The sequence below is a fragment of the Hylobates moloch genome, unplaced genomic scaffold (genome assembly GCF_009828535.3).
Source record: "Hylobates moloch isolate HMO894 unplaced genomic scaffold, HMol_V3 SCAFFOLD_1, whole genome shotgun sequence".
NCBI classification, from domain to species: domain Eukaryota; kingdom Metazoa; phylum Chordata; class Mammalia; order Primates; family Hylobatidae; genus Hylobates; species Hylobates moloch.
The window spans coordinates 5547311-5563553 of record NW_026652276.1 but is presented as its reverse complement, the minus strand read 5'-3'; the positions used below and the strand labels follow the sequence as shown (position 1 = coordinate 5563553).

Genomic DNA, 16243 nt, shown 5'->3' with positions numbered 1-16243 from the left:
AGCCCTGGCTGGGAGGATCCTGTTAGGATGGGGAGGCTGACTGTAGGGAGTGGAGGGCTCAGCCTCAGTGAGCCCAGCAGGATGCTGGGCGTCTCAGGTCCATCCTTGCAGGAGAGCAGGTGCTTTCGCAAGGGCACAGGCCAGTCTCCTCTTTGAAAGAATTCTGATTGATGGCCATTCTCCTGCCTAATGCCTGCCTCAGCAGGGTATGTTCTGTGCTTTCCCCCAGTGTCTGCTAGGGCTAAAATTTTGAGTTCCTTTGACTTCTGCCTTCACCAAGGTGGGGGCACATGTTCACCTAAGGGACTTCTCCAGAAAAAGCCCTTTCCACCATTGGATATCACTTTTTCCCTATGCTTTTTTTTGATGTTGACATGGATGCATCGAAATAAATTCTGTTTCTTTCTGTTCTATTTGGTGGGAGTAATAAGTTCACAGGCCAATGAGCATGGTGATTGCTCTGCAAGAGGCAAGGTCCTCAAGTGATCATGTTAACATGTAGAGAGAATGGTTACTTTTCTTTTTCTTATTTTTTCACGTTGTCACCTTTTGAACGAAACTCAGAGTTCTGTCTACTGGGTTGTCCTTGGGATAGAAACCTCCTCCCTCTTCTTTCCCCCAGGTACTTTTGCCAACATGACCCTTGACTCTTGCCTTCTCCTGGCCCGGGTGGGCATCTCCAGCTCTGCCCCCTCTCTCGGCCCAGCCCCGTTTTCCTGTGTTATCATTCCTTCCTCTTCACATTCCTCCTCTCAGGGATTTAGGTGTTTGACAGTGTCCATTCCCAATATGTGCCACATTTCAAGGTCATTGCCATAAGTTTTGACCACTGTTCAAAAATTGTAAAGACCCTACATGTAGCTTAGAATCCAAACAGCTCTTTCTTCCATCAAGGATCGTCCCCCCAAACTTGCCCTTACCTTGAGAAAGAGAACATTTGCTCCCACAGGAAAAAGGAACCTATGCCCATTTTAGGCTGCGACAGTGAGTCTTTGGGATTATGGCCTCAGAGAAGCATGGAGAAGGAGGGAACCTAAACGATGAACCAAGCCAGCAGTGGTTCCCAAGAGCCACCTGCAAATCACCAATTCTATGGGTTGTCAGCAGACATGAAAATGAGGTTCTGGTGTGAGACGAGAAACCGTACCAAATGCAATTGCAATCCTTAAGTCCCTTTGTGGTAAAACTCCTCCAAGCCTTTGATATGTCATCGTGCCAATATCTGAGGGGAGGACCCAGCAGAAAGCAGTTCCCAAGCTCATCCCACCATGAAACTTTTCTCAGGAAGCTTGTGGGTCTGTATGTGGGAAGCACTAATCTAATCTTGTACCCTCGTTAATAAGCGGAGACGTTGGTCTGGAGACAGAAAGTGACTTTCCTGAGGTTACACAGCTCTGTGGAGTAGAGGTTCAATAAATCATCATAATCACAGATCCTTCTTGTTTCTATCTTAGCTGGTGACCCTATCCTCTACTCATCACCACAACCTTCCCATCGAGCCTCCCAAATATTTGTAAAGATGCTTAGAGATGATCCATACCAATCCCCTTTTCGAAAGTGAGGAAATTAAGGTTCAAATAGGTGGTCTGACATGTTCAAGGTCACACAGGTCACGGGAGAGCTTAGGCAAGAACCTGGGTTCCCTTCCTCTCATCTTTGTCACTTTGCCTTTGTATCTTCCTCTGCCTTGGCTTAGACTCTTGCTATCTCTCACCTGGGCAACTGCCTTCAAGGAACTCCCAGCTCTACTCATCTTCTTCCTAGCCTTTCTCTGCCTCCTTCAAATCCTAGTTTCCCATGTTAGCCAGAGTGGCACACCCCAAATGAACGTCTGACCGTGTTGCTCCCTGCACCCTCGTCCTGAAGTCCAGCCTGCTTTCTCTGAGATAAAGTCACTGACAAGATGTGCCCTAGGATCACGTATTTAATCATTTAGCATACCATCATCCTGAACTGAAGCAACCCGGAAAGACCCAAGCACTTTAAACATGTCATCAGTATCAAATTGTCCCTGCACTGCTGAATCATTAGGTAGGAAAAAGTACATGTGTATGTATATCAGTCCGTTTTCTTGCTGCTGATAAAGACATACCAGAGACTGGGTAATTTATAAAGACAAAGAAGTTTAACGGACTCACAGTTCCATGTGGCTGGGGAGGCCTCACAATCATGGCAGAAGGCGAGGGAAGAACAAAGGCATGTTTTACAGGGTGGCAGGCAAGAGATAAGGAGAGCGAAGTGAAAGGGGAAGCCCCTTATACAACCATTAGATCTTGTGAGACTTACTCACTACCACAAGAAGAGTATGGGGAAAACAGCCCCCATGATTCAATTATCTCCCACTGGGTCCCTCCCACAACACGTGGGAATTATGGGAGCTATAATTCAAGATGAGATTTGGGTGGGGACACAGCCAAACCATATCAGTATGTAATTTATAACTTAATGGATTCATTGTGGAAGGAATGTAACTTTCCTATAACAATTTTCATAGCTTCAGTGTTTGGTAAAATGAGACACACAGTAAAGATTTTGCAGGGCAATTAGTAATGTGAAAAGAAAGGATATTTAGGTTCAAGGTTCCCAATACACAAATCTTCAACCAGCTAGGCCTGGTTTATGAAGAAAGAGCTGTTGAGAGGACGCTTGCTGCAGTCAGGATCCCAACAGAAGGCAGATGGCATGAGCTCAGGGCATGCTGAAGGCAGGCAGGGTTACAGGGGCTACAGGAGACCACTTACACGGTGGCAGCAGCCACAGTGGATGGCCATTCCTAACCCTGTACCTGATGGGGCTGGAGGAGGGGCAGGAGCTGCTGGGCAGGAGCCAAGCCTTCCACAGAAGGAGGCTGCTAAACCCAGCAGTGATCTGGCAGGGAGGGCCAGGGAAGCACTTGCCCTGCCCTCGCTTTCCCCCAGCTCCTATCATTAGCGGCACCCAACAGGAGCCAGAGGGCAAGTGGGACTGACGCAGTTTGCAGAGATCAGCCTCGGGGGCTGCTTGGGCATGGTGGGCCTGGAGGGCGAATGCAAGATGTACAGCTCAGCACTCCTGGTCCAATCACTGCTTGTGATGACAACCTCCCCTAAACCCACCCGGGGCAATCTTCTAGAGAGATGGAAGTTACCAAGTTTGGGATCATGGCTCCTGGGTCTACGGACCCCCGCCAGATTTTAGGAAAACCAAGGTGAAGAGGAAGCAAGAGAAGGTTCCTCCCTAAAGCGGCTTGCTTAAGTCCCCACTGAAAGGCAGCCCAGGAAGTAGACCCAAACCAAGGGAGCGGGGGTGGACCCCCTCGGAAGTTCCAGTCTCAGACTCCTCGCCTCAGCACCCAGAAAGCTCCATTCCCTAGCAGCAACTCCCACGCATGTCCCATCTGTGCTCCTCCTGCATGTTGCGCACACGTGTATGCATGCGATGCATGTACATGCATGTGCATGTGTGCACCTATGTTGGGAGGGAGAATGGGGGTGGAAAGGAGTCCTCAGCATCCCTTAGGGGCCAAGACTAACCTTGTCCCCTAATCTGACAAGCTGGGAAACAGCACAGTACAACTAAAAGTAAATCACAGGTCAGGAAAACACTTTCAGGAAACATAACAAAGGGATGATGTCTACGTTATGTGAAGAAGTCCTACAAAATGATAAAAATGATTCCAAGAGATGGAGAGTTCCTGCCCAAGACCCAAATAGACAAGTCTTGCCCCTGATGAGGGCTACAAAGAAAAAAATCCTACGGACGAGACTTCGTCCAGACCTGCAAAGAAAGGATGGGCGACAGGCAGTGAAGAATTACCAGTGTATGCTTATTAAATGGCAATTTAATACAAACATTCATTACCAGTGATGCTCCTTGGTGAGGCTGTGGTGAAACACATCACCTCACTGTCAGAGGGAATAGAAAGCCTTGTGGAAAACAATTTGGAACCAATTTAGAAACAATACACTTTGAAAAAATGTTATGTTCTTGTTCCAGTTCTATGGCTCCTAGGAATTTATGGTAAGGATATAGTCCCAAATAAGAAACAAGCCATATGAATCCTAATAAAGATGCTCATTACAGCATTATTTATAGAAGCAGAAAGGTAACCAAAGATTATCTTTTTGCAGGCATTTGGTTTAAGTATTTCAATAGGGGATTGAAATTGGGAAGACTATATAGCAACATGGAAAATAAGACTTTAGATTTAGATTCTGTAGATCTCAAGGGAGCAAAACACACAATTATGTGTATGATATGGTTATCGGTGGGTGAAATTTACACACACAAATGGACAAGCTTGGAAAACAGTGGAGCCACAGAGCAGCCACTGTGGTAGGATTAGTTTTTTTGTGTTGTGTTGCACTTGTTGCTTATGTCGCACACGCATGTACACGGTCTATGCAGCACATGTATATGCACGTATGTATGAGAGTCAGATATCCGAGTACATATCATTCGCTCTTTCCAAACATTTGCCCCTTTACCTCCAAGATCTGCCCACCCCGTCAGCGTAACTTAGTAATTAAGTCCCAGATGCAGCAGGCTCGTTCTGGTTACCTAGCAGCATGCCAGGGGGCAGCTGAGCCGAGGGGTCTTTCATCCAGTCGTCATTGGCCAGTTCTATCACAGCGTCCACGGGCGTGACTTCAGTGCAGATTAAATCCCTCACTCTCTCCTCATCTTTTGCATCCAGGGCAGACTTTAATCTCTTCACTAAATCTGAGTTGAGTGGGTAGTCAGGAAAGTAATCCGAGTTGGACATTGTTATGTCATTTGTGCAGTGACCAGCCCTTCTTTTCTTCCTCCAAAGTGACTCCAAAGTCAGCAGCTGTCAACAAGAGTGGTGTGGGGGCTGCTATAAATAGCAGCACCCTGGCTCCTCTTACAGTCCCCGGGGAGGGCCACCTGCCAGCAGGGAGGTGTGAAGTAATCTTTCCAGAGGACTCAGCGAAGGATTATTCTAGAGATGGGGGCAGCACACATCTTTGTGAGTGGTGCAAGAAGGAGAGACAATATTTTCAAAGACAGCTTTCATGGGTATTGTTGAATAATGTCTTCTTTTATCAGAAGTGAGGCTCTATCCTGAAACTTTGAAAACCTCCTCCTGGCACTGGGCTTGGACCTCTGTTCTGTGGAAAGGAACATTTTCTAATATTCTACCCCTTGTGTTCCTTCGCTTCCTCTAAAAGGAGATTCTGGTCACCTGTAAATTGGACATGCCTCAAACTGCATAGAATGGAAGGGAATCTTTGGTTTCCAAATGCAGAGAAGGACTGGCTGATCTCAGAAAGACAAAAGCATCACAGAAGTGAACAAAAAAAGTAACCTAAATATTACCTGCAACCTCCGTATGCCTCAAGGCTGGTAAACTTGGCTCAAAGCCTATAATTCCGTGACTTGTGGAAGTGCGGAGCCCTCGGGGATTTCTGTGCACTCCTAGGGGCAAAGGTGGGGCTTTCTCTCCTTGACCTGTGTCTTCAGTGTGCTTGGGTCTCCACGTGCCAACCTGTGCATAAGCACAGCTGTGCCTGCAGCTTCTCTGCTGACGCCAAGTGTGTTGTGGTCTCTGAGGGCCCAGGGCAGGCCGTGGAGCTTACAGGGCCTCCTTCGCCTTGCCTTCCATCTCGCCATCTTTTCCATTCCTTACTTTCTTTCTTCTCCCCTGTGCTTAATTTTATGTCTCAATTTGGCCAGGACCACAGTGCCCAGAGACTTGGCCCAACACTAGTCTAGATGTTTCTATGAAGGCGTTTTGGGGATCAGATTAGAATTTCTTGAACCGGCGGACTTGGAGTGAAGCTGATGGCTCTCCCTAATGTGCGTGGGCCTCCATCAATCAGTTGAACGTCTGAATAGAACAAAAGACTGACTTTCCCTGAGCAAGAAGGAATTCTGGCGGCAGACAGCCTTGGTCTCAACCTCAGGTCCTCCCTGGGTCTCCAGCCTATCAGCCTACCCTGCTGATGATGGATTTACCAAGTCTGCACAATAGTATGAGCCAATTCTTGAAGAGAAATTCTCTCTCTCTCCCTACGTACTGTTGGTTCTGTTCCTCTGGAGAACACTGACTAATACACCCTCTTCCTCCTTTCAGCTCCTTTGTGTGATTTTCCAGCTTCTGTTCCACCTGCACTTGAGGTGCCAGGCACTGTAGTTCTTGCCCAACATCCATTCTCCTTCCACCTGCCCAACACAGCCTGGCTGTCTTGGTGGGGGCACTGTGCCCGGCCCCTGGGGATGAGTCGTGTTGATTTAGGTCAGTAGTGTCAGTCCCAGTCTCCTTTGCCTGCACTCAATGTCCAGTCTCCCTTGAAACCCAGTTCTGGCTGCTGGTAAGCAGGCATGGGCTGCTGGGGTGAGTCTGGGAAGTTATGTGCTTTCCTGATCAAGAGGGACAGAAGTGGCTGGCATCTCCCTTTCCTGTTCTTGTTTCCTTGAACATGGACATGGTATCTGGAGGTGCAGCAGCCACATCACAGCTGGGAGGCAACAGATATGAAATGAAGGATTAACACACAAAGGAGAGTGGGATGGAAAGCGGGGGAGAGACTGGGGATGACATTTCTGAACCCCTGCCCCAGCTTTGGGGCCCCAGCCACCAGACCTCTTGTCTTTATGCCATAAGCACTTTCTGTGTGTTTTCTGTTATGTACAACTGAAGGCATTCTTGGTTGATACAGGTAGTGTATTTACTCTGCCTTTCAATCATGGAAATGTCCTGGTTTTAGTCTAAGGAGGTGCAGGGGGAATGGCTCAGCCAGTGAAGAACTTGAGATGATCCTCCCAAGGCTTCTATTCTTTGATAATAGTAACGACCTGCCTTCTATGATAAAACCCCAGTGGATTTTGCAACGACAGCAGCCAACTCCAGACTCCCCGAGTGGAGGAGCAATGGCACCATAGTTTGGGCTCATGAATGAATAGCAGCCAGCGCCACCGGAATGACTGCCTTTTAGTGTCACAGACCCTGACAAATGGACCCTGATGGAGACATCCTTGGAATCTCTGGCAATGGACTCTGCCCAGAAGGGAAATACAAACTGAGGATCTGCCTGCTGTTCAGAGGCTTGACCGAACTGCAGAGTATAATTGGTCTCTGCTTCTTTCTTTGACCAAAGAACTGGGGGTTTTGGAGATTTTTGAGCTTAAATTTCCAAGCACAAATACTTTGCAGCATCAAATGTCTCACATGTAGGGAGAAATCTAGCACTAGTACATTTTTGTAGATACAATGAAATGAGGGGTAGTGACCACAGGAAAATGATCAGCACTGGGGTAAGGCAATTTAAAGAAACAAAATGAGAATTATTAGAGACTGCTATCAAACTTCAAATCAGAAGGGAGGTAAAGATGAAGCACTTGTTAGGCAGATAATAAGATGACAAAGCCTCAAAATACGGCACTCACGGATCTTAATTACCAAGCTATCTGCTGGGTGTTTAATCAGTGGCACATACACTATGCTAATTATTCTGGCTAATTTCGTTATAATGCAATTCTTTATCAACCCTGCTATGTATAAATTAGGAATTGAAATGTAACTAACACAAATTATATTTAAGGCAACATGAATTTCTTTATTTCAGCATGAAATCTTCTAGTCTCTATTTCTTTATCTTTCTTTTTTGATTATCTAATGTCATCCCCTCCCCACCCCAGTCCCCCACAGCCTAAACCATCATTTGAGGAGAAAGGAACCCAGCACAAATATTTCCCCTTTTAACTTCTAGGAAATCATCTGTTTGACTTTCTCCTTCAGCGATTGTCCTTGAAAGGTGTAGAATATATTTAAGCAATCAGTGACAGACGGATCCTAGCTTTCTCTGCATCAGATAGAGGACGCTTTATTGTTCTATTTTAATTTTTAAATAATCATTGGAGGGTAAAATAATCCATGTATTTTCAGTGATATATTGTATGTAAGTTACATCAAGTTATGTTTACAAATGTGTTTAGATGAGGACTAATAACACATATCTTATAGAGAAGCATAAATATTGTCTGGGATTTTTAATGTCATGCGGCTCTGCATCCAAAGAGGTCAGGACTGCCAGGCTTGTGATTTTCTCCTCCATCAATACTTTTGGTTTTGAACAAATTTGCAGCCAAATAACAAAGCCTAATAAATCAGTTGATAAAACTGGGGTCTAATTTAGTCTCAGCATTAAGTCCATCGCCAAGGGAGGGCCATGGTCTGGGAGAAATGAACAGTCCCAAGTCCGCAGACCCCCCTGTGACCTCAGAGTAAGGGACAAGCACTGCTCCCATCTCGACTCCCTCAAACTGACCGAGACACAGCCCTGTCTATGGACTCACCTCTGAGACTCATTTCTTTTTTGGGCCTGAAATGTCCCTGCTTTTCCCTGAGAGTGTGGAAAGCAGCTCCTTCATCCCCTGGTCCCCTGAGTGCTGTTGGGTGCTCCCTCGCCTCCAGATCCAGCCGCAGGGCCCTCCCCACTCTGGGTCAGCTGGGCTTTGCTCCCAGGACAGAGGCTTCCATCATCTCGCATCATCCTCTCTCCTGTCTTTGATTCCCACTGTCTTATTTTTATTTCTCCTAATTCCCAGCTCCAGTGACACAGACGTTTCTTCTTGTGGTCAGAAACTTTTTTATTTTTCTGAAGATTAGTGCTTTTTTTTTTTTTTTTTGACAGAATCTCACTCTGTTGCCCATGCTGGAGTGCAGTGGTATAATCACTGCTCACTGCAGCCTCTACGTCCCAGGCTCAAGCTAATCCTCCCACTTCAGCCTCCCAAGTAGCTGGGACTACAGGTGTGTGCCACCGTGCCAGGCTAATTTTTAAATTCTTTTTAGCAGAGAGAGGGTCTCACTATGTTGCCCAGGCTGGTTTCAAACTCCTGGGCCCAAGCAATCCTCATGCTTCAGCCTCCCAAAGTGCTGGGGTTACAGGTGTGAGCCACCATGTCCAAATTGAATTCCTTTTCAATGAGTCTTTTCTAGCTTTTCTGTCTTGACAGTTTTGACCGAGATGTTTGTGTGAATGTATTTTCCATTCTGTGTGGGGCCAGGCTCACCCATCAATCCACCAGGCTGCAGTAGCCACTTTGTAGTGCAATCTTGGTACTTGAACTTGGGGCAGCTCTTTGTGCAACGAGAGAGCAGGAGCCACTCTCATTTCCTGTGTGTCTTCAGAGGCTGGAAACAATGAAATGGGATGTGGGCACAGACCAGATGTGATGAAAGTCATTGACAATTCTTTTTTTTTTTTTTTTTTTTTTTTTTTTTTGAGATGGAGTCTTGCTCTGTCACCCAGGCTGGAGTGCAGTGGTGTAATCTCGGCTCACTGCAAACTCCGCCTCCCGGGTTCATGCCATTCTCCTGCCTCAGCCTCCTGAGTACCTGGGACTACAGGTGCCTGCCACCATACCTGGCTAATTTTTTGTATTTTTAGTAGAGACAGGTTTTCACCGTGTTAGCCAGGATGGCCTCGATCTCCTGATGTCATGATCTGCCTGCCTCGGCCTCCCAGAGTGCTGGGATTACACTTTGGTGGGCGTAAGCCACCGCACCCGGCCAAAAGTCATTGACAATTCTTGAAAGACTTTTTTTTCTCTATTGGGGCATGATTTGTGATGATGCAAGGATGGAGTTGTACAATTGGAGATGTGGGTATTTTTTACCAATATAATCATCAAAGCCCAAATAACACACAAATGATTTTCATTCAGTAAACACTTTCTGAACCCTGGTTAATGCCAGGCACTTCTTGATGGCTGAGATTATAGTATGTTGATTATATAATTCACAATATGTGCCAGGCACTTTCTAAAGGTGTTGTGAATATAACTTGTTTTCTCTTCTCAATGGTACTGAGGTTGTTATCACTTGGGAGATGAGGAAACTGAGTGGGGAGCTGCTGTTGAAGCCATATGGCTACTAAATGGCAGGGTTAAGATGCAAACACACAGCCTGACTGTGCGTCCCAGTGTTGTGTGGTCCTGCCTCTTGCTCTGTGCCCAGTTCTGCCATCTGCTAGTCAGCTGCTTCCTCTTCCTTCCTGATATGGTTTGGATTTGGGAAGAATGGTTTCATGGGCCAGGCCCAGGGCCGTGCTGTCCTGTGCAACCTGAGGACACTGCTCCCTGTGTCCCAGCCACTCTAGCTGTAGCTGTTGTTAAAAGGGCCCCAGGTGTGTCTCTCAGGCCTCTGCTCCAGAGGGTGCAAGCCAGAAGCTTTGGTGACTTCCATGTGGTGTTAAGCCTGAGGGTGCACAGAGAGCAAGAGTTGAGGCTTAGGAGCCTCCATCTGCACTTCAGAGGATGTATGAAAATGCCTAGATGTCCAGGCATAAGTTTGCTGCAGGGGTGGAGCCCTTATGGAGAACATTTACTAGGGCAATGTGTAGGGGAAATGTGGGGTTGGAGTCCCCACACAGAGTCCCCACTGGGGCACTGCCTAGAGGAGCTGTGAGAAGAGGGCCACCATCTTTCAGACCCCAGAATGGTCTGAACCTGCACCATGCACCTGAAAAAGTGGCAGACATTCAATGCCAGCACTTGAGGACAGCCATGGGAGCTGAACCCTGCAGAGCCACAAGGGTGGAGCTGCCCAAGGCCTTGGGAGCCCACCTCTTGTATCAGTGTGACCTGGATGTGAGACATGGAATCAAAGGAGTTTATTTTGGAGTTTTAAGATTTATGACTGCCTTGCTGGGTTTCAGACTTGCATGGGGCCTATAGCCCCTCTCTTTTGGTTAATTCCTCTCTTTTGATATGAGTATATTTACCCAATGCCTGTACCCCCATTGTATCTTGGAAGTAACTAACTTGTTTTTGGTTTTATAGGCTCATAGGTGGAAGGTACTTACCTTGTCTCAGATGAGACTTTGGACTGTGGACTTTTGAGTTAATGATGAAATGAATTAAGAATTTGGGGACTGTTGAGAAGGAATGATTGTATTTTGCAATGAGAAGGACATGAGATCTGGGAAGGGCTGGGGTGGAATTATATGTTTGGATCTGTGTCCCTGCACAAACCTCACATAGAATTGTAATCTCCAGTGTTGGAGGGGAGGTGATTGGATCATGGGGGTGGATTTTCCCCTTGCTGTTCTTGTGCTGCTGAGTTCTCATGAGATCTGGTTGTTTAAAAGTGTGTAGCACTTCCCCCTTCTATGTCTTCCTCCTGCTCCTGCCATGTAAGATGTGCCTGCTTCTCCCTCACCTTTGGCTATGATTTTAAGTTCCCTGAAGCCTCCCCAGCCATGCTTCCTGTACAGCCCGTGGAACCAAGAGCCAATTAAAGCTCTTTTCTTTATAAATTACCCAGTTTCAGGTATTTCTTTGTAGCAGTGCAAGAACAGACTAATATACTTCATGTCTGTTATTTTGGTCTTTCTTGATATGCAGTTTTGTGAGAAAAGATGTAGAAGGGGTGGGAGGGAAGAGAAGAGGGGCAAGGGCTAAGGCAAGGACCGGGAGTACTGGGGGGAGACTTCAACAGAAAGAGGCCTGAGAGTAGGTGGGAATTGGATAAATATAGGCCATTACTTTGATATAATCTCTTTGTTGCTGGATGGTGTTTTCCTAATCAAGATGCTTATTTGAGACTAGATCACAAGGGTCATGGCTTTTAAAGAGTTATTTAACTAATTATGTCAGTCCCTGTTGTGAAAGGAAAATCTTGGTGCCCCAAAATTACTAAGCTAAGGGAAAAGTCAAGCTGGGAACTGCTCAGGACAAACCTGCCTCCATTTTATTCTAAGTCATCCCTCTTCTCACTGAGATAGATGCATATTCTGATGGCCTCCTTTGGAAAGGCTTATCAGAAACTCAAAAGAATGCAACCATTTGTCTCTTCATCTATCTGTGGCTTGGAAGACCCCTCCCTGCTTCAAGTTGTCCCTGCCTTTCTGGATGGAACCAATGTACTTCTTACATATACTGATTGATGTCTCATGTCTCCCTAAAATGTATAAAACCAATCCGTGCCCCAACCACCTTGGACACATGTCATCAGGACTTCTTGAGGCTGTGTCATGGGTGCATGTCCTTAACTTTGGCAAACAAACCTCCTAAAATGATTGCGACTTGTTTCGTCATTTTTTCTTGACTGACACTGTCATTGGGGGTAAGGGGATCATCAATCAAGCACAGTGATGTAAGGTGGAAAGTCTGCCCTCTGATAATTAGACGTTAAAATCACCCTAACAGATCAAAGCAGGACAGTGTAAAGTCACTTAAAGGATGAAGAATAATTTGAGACAACATATGCTTTCAAATTTAATCCCCTACCTCCATCTCAAATCATCTTTGAAATGAAGGAAAAAGAAAAAAATGGAGAAAATCTGTATCAGTGATTAAACTTAGGACAAATTGTATCCCTGTGACAAAAATTTTAAGAAATTTCTGGCATCAACAGGGTGGGCAGGCTTGAGGAAGGGTAGACCAGCTGGCCAAGGGTGTGAGTAGACAGAAATGCAGGCTGAGGCCCTGGGGTGAGGGTGGGGCAGATCTTGCCTCATTGGCAGGTTTAGAAAGGGCCCCTGAGCCCCACAGTGTGCCCAGAACCTCAGCATCTCATGTCACACTCGGCTGCTGGCAGCAGTGAGCAATGTGAGGAGGGCTGTGGTGGGCACACGGGGGGCAGTCATGCATGCTTTAGAAAGGTGCACAGCACCTGCCATTCAGGATGGTATAGATTAAAAAATGAAACACACAAGAAACAGGAACGGAATACCCTGCCCCAGTGGTGAAGCTCCTTGGCCATCACTCTTGCTAGTTGTTTTCAATTTGCATGCCTCTGTTAGAGAAAAATAAAATTTCCATATGGTTAAAGTCTGTCCTCTTCTCTTTGGGCCTGAAAATATTTGACCACAGACACACATAATCATGATCCAACCCATCTGTGGTGGACAGCTTTGGAGATAGCCCTCACATTCGTGCCCTTGTGTAAACTGCTGTCCCGTGGGCTGGGCCAGGCTTTGTGACTTGCTTCTCACAGATATGGTGCCACTGAAGCAGAAGTGTCTCAGATGAGACTTTGGACTGTGGACTTTTGTGTTAATGATGAAATGAATTAAGACTTGGGGGACTGTTGAGAAGGAATGATTGTATTTTGCAATGAGAAGGACATGAGATCTGGGAAGAGCTGGGGTGGAATGATATGGTTTGGATCTGTGTCCCCGCACAAACCTCACATTGAATTGTAATCTCCAATGTTGGAGGAGAGGCCTGGGGGGAGGTGATTGGATCACGGGGGCGGATTTTCCCCTTGCTGTTCTAGTGCTACTGGGTTCTCATGAGATCTGGTTGTTTAAAAGTGTGTAGCACTTCCCCCTTCTATGTCTTCCTCCTGCTCCTGCCATGTAAGATGTGCCTGCTTCCCCTTCACCTTTGGCCATGATTGTAAGTTCCCTGAAGCCTCCCCAGCCATGCTTCCTGTACAGCCCATGGAACGAAGAGCCAATTAAACCTCTTTTCTTTATAAATTACCCAGTTTCGGGTATTTCTTTGTAGCAGTGCAAGAATGGACTAATACACTTCCTGTTATTTTCCTCATATTCGTGCCCTTGTGTAACCTGCTCTCCCTTGGGCTGGGCCAGGCTTTGTGACTTGCTTCTCACAGATATGGTGCCACTGAAGCAGAAGTGACGGGTGGCCACTTTTGCAATTAGGTTATAAATGATAAAGACACCATGGCTTCTGTGTTGGGTGCTCTCTTTAGCTTCCTCCTGAGTGGCTCGCCTTGGGGGAAGCTAGCTGCCTTGTGGTGAGTCAGCCCCAGAAGTGGGGCTGGGGAAGGAACTGGAAAGAGGATGTGCTGGGGCTGCCAGCAATCCCGTGAAGGGGCATGGCAGGAAAACCTTCAGCCGTAGTGGAGCCTGAGGGTGATGACAGCCTCCTGAGAGACAGAACCACCCACCAAAAGCCATGTTCAGTTTCCTGGCCTGCAGAAACTATAAAATTATGAATGTTTGCCGCTTTAAGCCATTAGATTTTTGGGGTAATTTGCTATGCAGCAATAGATAATTAATATACCGCCTTAACTAGCATTTGAAGAAAGCCACAGACTTTATCCTTCCCTTTCTCATTCTCTCCTTCCCCACTCAAGAATAAGCAAAGGATGAACTCTGATTCAACAGTGCGAAAGAATGGATGATTTTTGAGTCCCAGGGTAAATGTCTTTTTATGAAACAAGAGTTGCTGCGAGAAGTGAGAAAATTCGTGAAAATCCCAAATTCATACTATCACTGATAATCTAGATAAACATTGTCTGAAAGAGGAATGAGAGAGGGCCAAGGAAGAGTCCTCCGGGTTGAAAACCATATTTCAAGTTTTAAAATGAAATTTATACAGTGGTTGATACTGCAGAAAACCAAGCTACTGATTTAAAAGATCAGACACAGAAATCCTCTCAAACTCAGAGTATAAAAGAAACAAGATGGTGCACATAAAGAAAAGTAACACCAAAGACAGATTCAGGAAATGTATATATCTTAGGAGAAATAACAGTAGAGAGAATATAATAAGTAAAGAAGTAATACAAGATACCTTTTGCTATGGACTGAATTGTGCCTCATGCCCCCAGTTCATATGCTGAAGCCCTAACCCCCCACGCGATTTTATTGGAGACATGGTCTTTAGGGAGGTGTATTAGTCTGTTCTTGCATTGCTATAAAGAAATACCTGAGACTGGGTAATTTATAAAGAAAAGAGGTTCAGTTGGCTCATGGTTCCACAGGCTGTACAGAAATCATGGCTGAGGAGGCTTTGACAAACTTTCAATCATGGTGGAAGGTGAAGCGGAAGCAGGGATGTCTTACATGGCCGGAGTAGGAGCAAGAGAGAGAGACAGGGGAGGTGCCACACACTTTTGAAACGACCAGATCTTATGAGAACTCACTCACTCACTATTACAAGAACAGCACTGAGGGGATGGTGCTAAACCATTCATGAGAACTCCACCCTCATTATCCAATCATCTTCCACCATGTCCCACCTCCAACACTGGGGATTACAATTCAACAGAGATTTGGGTGGGGACACAGATGAAAACCATATCAGGAGGTAAATAAAGTTAAGTGAGGTCATAAGGATAGAGTCCTGATCCTATAGAACTGGTGTCCTTATAGAAGAGGAAGAGATACTAGAGCTCTCCCTCTCTCCATGGATACACAAGGAAGGGGTCATGTGAGTACACAGAGGGCAAGATGGCAGCTGCCTCCAAGCCAAGAGAAGAGGCCTGAGCAGGAAATCTGCCTTGCTGGCACCTGATCTTGGACTCTGCAGCCTCCAGAAAAACTAAGCAGCCCAGGAAGACTAGGATGAGTTCCCTGAGCTGATGAGTAGAATGTCTTCTCTCCAAATTAAAACCCCCTTCAAGCACCCTTAAAAAGTAAGACTTGCCTTTAAATTAAAAGTATCTTTCAGGATATTTTGTGAAAATATAGAAACACACCTGAACATATACTGATGACATTTTGGTATTTCAGGGATAAAGAAACATCTCCTAAATTTTACAGTCAAAAAACCAGATTAATTAATTGGTAGCAGGTTTCTTCATATGACAAAGTGGCACAAAGCAACAGAGAAATGGCTACAAGGTATGGAGGGGAAAATATTGTAACCCAAGAACTCCATTCTCAGCCTATCTAATGTTCATGTGTATTGGAAAGAAATTCTCAGACATGCAAGGATGCAGAAAATATTTCAAACACATAATGTTTTGAAAAAATTATTTCAATAATTATTTTTAGTTGTTTGAAAAAAATTGAAATTAAGAACTTAAGACTTGGCTGGGCATGGTGGCTCAAACCTGTAATCCCAGCATTTTGGGAGGCCGAAGCAGGTGGAACAGTTGAGATCAGGAGTTTGAGACGAGCCTGGCCAGCATAGGGAAACCACATCTCCACTAAAGATACAAAAATTAGCCAGGCGTGATGGTGGGCCCCTGTAGTCCCAGCTACTCAGGAGGCTCAGGCAGGAGAATTGCTTGAATCGAGGAGGTGGAGTTTGCAGTGAGCTGAGATCGCACCACTGCACTCCAGCCTGGGCAACAGAGCGAGACTCCATCTCAAAAAAAAAAAAAAAAAAAATCAACTCAAGACTTGAGATGTGGTTTAAAGAAAAGTTGGTGGTAAGATCTGAATGTATTCCTCAAAATCCATGTGTTGAAACTGACTTACCAATATGATAGTACTAAAATAATAGGGGCTTAAGGGGATGATTGAGTCACGAGGGCCCCTCCTGCAGGAATAGAACTAGTGACCTTGTTAAAGGGTGGAGGAAGCTAGCCAGG

At 45.8% G+C, this 16243-nt stretch overlaps 1 protein-coding gene across 1 annotated transcript in view; it reads right to left on the bottom strand.

Moving 5' to 3' along the window:
• The window catches only part of ASB18 (ankyrin repeat and SOCS box containing 18), a 69224-nt gene extending 64419 nt beyond the window's left edge, over positions 1–4805 (bottom strand). The window contains exon 1 of the mRNA XM_032753287.2: positions 4540–4805. Coding sequence (XP_032609178.1) covers positions 4540–4744 — 205 coding nt within the window. The 5' untranslated portion in view covers positions 4745–4805. The remainder of the gene's footprint in view (positions 1–4539) is intronic.
• Positions 4806–16243: the final 11438 nt, after the last annotated feature.